The sequence below is a fragment of the Seriola dumerili genome, unplaced genomic scaffold (assembly GCF_002260705.1).
Source record: "Seriola dumerili isolate Sdu_G_001 unplaced genomic scaffold, Sdu_1.0 BDQW01000035.1, whole genome shotgun sequence".
Lineage (NCBI taxonomy): Eukaryota > Metazoa > Chordata > Actinopteri > Carangiformes > Carangidae > Seriola > Seriola dumerili.
This window is the reverse complement of record NW_019174290.1, coordinates 1,139,472-1,145,680: the sequence shown is the minus strand read 5'-3', so window position 1 is coordinate 1,145,680 and position 6,209 is coordinate 1,139,472. Positions and strand designations below refer to the sequence as shown.

Genomic DNA, 6,209 nt, shown 5'->3' with positions numbered 1-6,209 from the left:
AAAGGGGAATGATCTTGTTTTTCATTGTGATTCCATCTATAAGTAACACAAAGACAGAGTGTATGACTGTTTTGATCATGGGCTTCAAACACTTTCTGTAATAAAACATCTAAAAGCAAAAATCTAATCAGAGGTGGGTCTGTGGGTCTAATTCGTGTCAGTTCAGGGATCCTGGATGAGAAAAGGTTTGAGAACCATTGTTGTGAAGTACCTTTTGATATGAATTGGGAGCGGTTTAGGGAGGGAGCGTCTTTAAACACGTCTAGCCTGGTTCTAAAATGGAGTTTGTGATCTTTAACTGAACAATGCCACTTTCACTTTCACAGGTCTCCAACTTTGAGGACAAAACTGAAATAGAGAGGACGTGTGTAGTGAAAACAGGCTGCGGTGCCAACATTGTTCTACTACAATAGACCATTAAATCGAGGGACTGAACTCATATAGTGCATTCACTCTCTGACCGTCTTCAGGGTTCATGTTTGGTGATTTTCATTTTCTATCTTACGAGAATGGAAAGAAAGTTTTTGGTTCTTTTGGTGGTTTTTTTGATGAGTCCTCTGTGTGACTTCCATGTCTCCAGTTGTGGTAAGTGAAGAGTTTTCCGTCTGTAATCTGCCTTAAAAAAAAAGAAAGAAAGGGTTTAATTGTCATCAGGCTATTTGTTGTATAAATGAGATTTTTAATTATTAATTATTACAATGATGATCTGTACTGGTTGTTTTTGGAAGAAAAAAAAAGGGCCGAAAGCACCTTTACAATTCAGGACACATTTTAATAGTTATTTTTGTGATTAATTTGGGCTTTAATTCCTCTAGATTTCACTTAGGCACTTATTTTGTTCTTGTAAAGAAAGCAATTATCATTATTATTATTATTATTATTATTATTAATATTATTATCGTTCTTATTATTATTTGTGACATCGGTAGAAAATAGGTTACTAATTATTATTTGCTCAGTACATAATAGATTTACAGCATCTTGTTTATTGAATTAGTAACGAAGTGATTAATTTAAAGAATAAATAAATAGATTAATTGATGAGAGACAATCAAATATCTGAGATAAATGAAAATGTAGACAGCATAACTACTTTGTGTAAAATTAGAATGTACAAAAAAAAATTTTATATGGATATTTTTCATTCAAGGAGCACTATATGGTTATTATAATTAAATAGGATAACAGCCTTTCATGTCTTTCTTACAGATCCAAGCTGTGCAGAGAAACCTGAGTTCACTCCTTCCAGACTGGTGGTGAAGTATGGTGACGCAACCTCTGCCAGATGCTCCTTGTGCGAGTCTTGCTCAAAAGACATTTTTGATTTGGAAAGAGCTCTGGGAGACCATACAACAAATGGAACCACAATTGTATGGAAGGTTAAAAATATGACTGAATGGGACACAACTCCAATGTGCTATTTTACTAATGCTACTGATTACCAGTGTTGCACCATCCTGCCTATAACTGTGTACAGTAAGTTAACTTTGTGTTTACCAAAATACCTAATCTAAAGAATATCAGTGATGGTTTCCTTTATTATTTGTTAACAGGATTTATACTCAGCTGGTCGGCTCTGGCTTGCTTTGTACGCCTGTGTGTCTACATCTCTCTCTGTTTGTCTCCACAGAGCCTCCAAACCGTGTCTCCATCAGCTTTCTTAATCACACTGGGCCGATGTTCATGGGCCATGACTACACTCTGCAGTGTGAAGTACAGAAGGTTGCTCCGGTTGAAAAGCTCAGTGTGACCTTCTACAGAGGACAAACAGCACTGGCTCAACTACAGTCCAACAACAAACAGAAGAAACCAGTGACTGAGATCTTCTCTCTGAGCATCACCCCCAGAAAAGAAGATAATGGACTCCAGTACTGGTGCGAGGCCAAGCTGGAACTGGGACCTGAAGGACCAGAGCTCCCTCCACTGGTGACATCACAAAGAGCCACTGCCACTGTTTTCTGTGAGTGTGACGAGGGTTTCTGTAGCATTCATCCCACAGATGATGCAATTTAATGTCTTGTTCACGGTCACAAACCAATGGGGAGAATAAAGTTAGTTGACATTATTGACATCACATTTTTGTGATGTACTGTATATAATAATAATTCCTACTAGTATAATTGATCAATTACTGCAACAACAAAAAAAATGTTATTGATGGATTAAGATTCAAACCAACCTTCTTAGAAACCTTAAAAATACCTTCTTATGCCTTTTGTTGAGGGAACTGAATTTATTGCTTTTTTTAAGACTTTTTGAGACCCACAAATATAATTAACAAAACAAGCACGTAACACAATGCACAGGTTAAGAAAACCTTTTCAACAGTTGGTCTTTTTGTCATCCTGTTGTTGTCTTTTACAGTGTATACCCATTTTTAAAGGAGCTGTTCGATGCTTATTTGCTTTCTTGCTGAGAGTTAGCTGAGAAGATTGATACCACTGTCACGTGTAGATGGCAAATATGAAGCTACAGCCAGGAGCCGTTTATCTTAGCTTAGCATAAACAATGGAAACAAATATGCATATATGTTAGTGGTATCAATATTCTCATCTAATTCTTGGAGAGAATGTGAATGAGGGTATTTCTCCAAACTATCAAACTGTTCCTTCCCTGATAGCAAATTGAATCTTTTGGCCCAACATACGCCTGGGTCCTCTGTCCGAGTCTGGCCCCATATACTTCCACATCTGGGCAGAGTCTGGGTGATATCTTCCAGTATTGACTGACAGCTGGACGATTTTCTGTGTGTTTGCGTTGGAATTGGTCCAGATGTGTAAGTAGCATCTTAAAATCATGCTGTATATGAGCCAGATTCAGGCCGTGTGTAACCAGGGATATATTGGGCCGGAAGAAGCATGTGGGCCAAGTATGGGCCGGATTTATTTTTGCTATCTGGGTTTAATGGCTGTATGTACTTTGCTCTTATTTGCTTTGTGCATTAATGACAGTGCTGTATTTCTCCCTGTCTCTTCCCCTTCCATCTCAATCGACACACAGATAAGCCTCAGCTAGAGAGTTCATCACATCCAGATCCGATCACCGTCACAGTAGGAAACCCTCTACAGCTGAACTGCTCGGCTGCGGGGAACCCCGGCCCTTCATACTTCTGGCTGCACTCATTACATCGCCTTTCCACCTTTCTGGACGGCCTTCTCTATATCAAATCTGTAACTTCCGAGGATGAAGGGCAGTACGTCTGTATGGTCAGCAACAATTTAGGGTATATCAATGTCACGTTTAACGTGGTTGTCAAAAGTGAGTTCAAACTTCAAACTGTTCTCTGTTTCTTCTTGCTTTACCTAAACCTCTGATTTGACTCCCTTTGCAGTCAATTACATGCTCACTTTGAAAACACTCTTGCTACCATCATCAATCATGCATATGTGGAAGTACTGAATAATCCATAAGTTAGACTTGAGAAGCAAATTTTAGATAATTGTTTGAATACATAAATGCTAAATTCATTTTATAGTATAATCTTTTAATGATTTATCTTTTTGTTCGCTTTATGGAGCCCCAAAGCAGACGAGAGCAGTAAAAATTTTATTAGACGACTGAAAAATATAACTGAACACATCAGTAAATGATACTTTTAGTTGTAAAGTGTAGAAAGAAATACATATATACATACACAATACATTTTTTTTCTTGTTTTTACCACATTTATTTTTTTAATCTATTTCTGACTTTCTCCACTCAACAATTGCCATTTTTCTCACCACATTTCAAATTTTTCTGTGTATGTAAATATGATAAAGTGAAGACCTTCAGTTACTGGTGGGTGATACTTATGTGGTTGATGCCAACTGTGTGTTTGTCCACAGGTTTGCCACCAACAACCAAAACCACAACCTCCATACCGACCGACGGCACCGACAGCAGACCAAGTCACAGGTTCATTATGTGTTTTATGCTTTTATTACACGTAATCAAATGCCTCTAAAGCTATGAAGGTACAGTTGAGTACAGACGTTTATAAACACTTTGGTTGAAGTCATTATTACAATTTCTTTAGCCTCTCCACAGATTTCAAATGGGTCTTCAAAATGGACAATGATCCCAAGCATACTTCCAAAGTTGGTAGCATAATGATTTAAGGACAACAAAGTCAAGGTGTCTGAGTGACCATCACAAAGGCCTGACTTCAATCTAATTGAAAATTTTGTGGGCAGCACTGAGAAGGCGTGTGTGAGCGAGGAGGCCTACAAGCCTGACTCAGCTCCACCGGTTCGGTTGTGAGAAGCTTGTGGAAGGGCTACCTGAGACGTTTGACCCAAGTTAAACAGGTTAAAAGCAATGCTACCAAATACTATCAAAGTGTATGTAAACGTCTGACTCACGGGGAAGGCGGTGAAAGAAAAATAAAAGCTGAAACAAATCTTTCTGTCTGCTATTATTCTGACATTTTACATTCTTAAACTGAAGTCGTGATCCTAACTGACATAAGACAGGTAATGTTTATTATGATTAAATGTCATGAATTGTGCAAAACTCAGTTTAAATGTATTTGTCTAAGGTAGTGCAAACTTCTGACTTCAGCTGTATATACTGTAGCTCACATCTGGGGCTGGTTGCACAAAGACTTTGACTATGGCTTAGAAAATAACAAATAGTCAGACTTCAGATAGACGACGAATTCATCCGCTGCACAAAGCAGTTTAGTCTTTGACTAACCTAAGCCAGTCTGTGGTACAATGAATTCTGGGTAAATTACTGTTTAAAATAAACTAAATAGACGTTTTACTTCTGCGGAGAGTGTAACAATAAAGAAAAAAAAAGCTCTTCCCTTTGCTTTGCTCTCTCCATAACAATGTTAGAAAACCACAAATTATGAACTATGTTTTCCTGTTTTTTGTTGTTGTTGCGTGGTACTGCTCAGTGCAGGTGTCATTGACTGTTACCATGGTAACATCGTTAGCCTGGAGGTAAGATGCCTGATTTTTTTTTTTTTTGGCTTAAAATTAGTCAGTCATTATTTTTGTGAGACTTCCTTTAGACTAATCTATGAGCAAAAACGAAGACCTAACTCTACAAACCAGTCTAAAATATCTTTGTGAAACCGGCGCCTGATGTCAAAAGTTCTGAACATATACTTGGATGTTAGCTTGCTGTAAGAATGCTTACTTTTTTTTTTACAATGTAATACTGATATATAAGCAGTAGGATCAATGGTTGTACAAAATCTTGTGCCAATATTAGTACATATTGATATATTTCACGAAAGAAGCGGGGGAAATACAGGAAGAGAGGATCACCAATGTTATTAGGATTTATCCTCTCGCTATCACGAATGTCTGTGCAAAAACATAATGGAAAAATCTATCCAATAGTTGTTGAGATGTTTTAGTCTGGACCAAAGTGGCGAACATCCCCACAGTCACGCTGTTACCGTGGATAAAAAAATACAGTTTGAAAGGTTCAATAAATGTTATGTTGTTGCTATAATTGTGTTTTCTGTACGTTTATTTTGTAACATTCAAGCCAGTAAGTGCAGAATTTGAATATCCTTAACTTTGGCATCAGTGGTTGCATCGAGAAACTCACAAACATATCTGACCAAGGGGACACTACGATATACTCAATCACAACTACTTTGTATGGCGTCGGAAAGTGTTTATAGTTTTTTTTTAAATGCAATATTCACAAAATCTACAAGAGGAGAAATAAAAGAAAGAGAAAGGCAATTTAAAGTTCCTAAAGTTTATCTCTAATAACAAAAAGTGGGTTTGCAGTATTATTTGATTATTTCGCTTAATATGTGATGTGACAGTAATGGCTGTATCACATTGTTTGTTTGTGTTTAAAACCCATTAAAATTAGGTTTTATTGTCATAAACATACATATTGATAATAAAAAGAAAACAGTTTAGGATGTTGTCCCTGCATTGCTGATTGGTTTTTCATTATCTGATTATTGTTTTATTATTATTTGAAAATTCTTCTCTGTATCTCATGAAAAGACTGGAATAATTTAACCAGTCTTTTCATGCGCCCGGAGGATTCAGTTACACACAACACAACTAAGTGTGATCCAATCACTTCACATTGTGTTTAGATAAAACTAAAGAGTCCTCTTCCCAATTAGCTCGGACTCTTTTGCGCTCCAGCTTCTTCCTCCTTCTTCGTCTTTTTGATAAGCTCTTCATCCATGAACAACGGACAACCGCAGAACCAGAGGTATATCATCTTGTTTCTGTTCAATTCTG

General features: G+C 37.2%; 1 protein-coding gene across 1 annotated transcript; it reads left to right on the top strand.

Moving 5' to 3' along the window:
• Window positions 1-270: 270 nt before the first annotated feature.
• On the top strand, window positions 271-4,381 carry LOC111216742 (vascular cell adhesion protein 1-like). The gene is made up of 5 exons (XM_022738367.1): window positions 271-585; window positions 1,210-1,476; window positions 1,631-1,960; window positions 3,001-3,258; window positions 3,828-4,381. Exons 1-5 carry the CDS (start codon window positions 510-512, stop codon window positions 3,944-3,946), a joined length of 1,050 nt encoding a protein of 349 aa, XP_022594088.1. The 5' UTR covers window positions 271-509; the 3' UTR covers window positions 3,947-4,381.
• Window positions 4,382-6,209: the final 1,828 nt, after the last annotated feature.

What these genes read in the sequence shown, in the direction of transcription:
- LOC111216742 (XM_022738367.1), top strand. Translation starts at nt 510, where the DNA reads ATGGAAAGAAAGTTTTTGGTTCTTTTGGTGGTTTTTTTGATGAGTCCT. An exon ending in CTTCCATGTCTCCAGTTGTG is followed by an intron (nt 586 to 1,209) that starts GTAAGTGAAGAG and finishes TCTTTCTTACAG; the next exon opens with ATCCAAGCTGTGCAGAGAAA. An exon ending in GTTTAACGTGGTTGTCAAAA is followed by an intron (nt 3,259 to 3,827) that starts GTGAGTTCAAAC and finishes GTTTGTCCACAG; the next exon opens with GTTTGCCACCAACAACCAAA.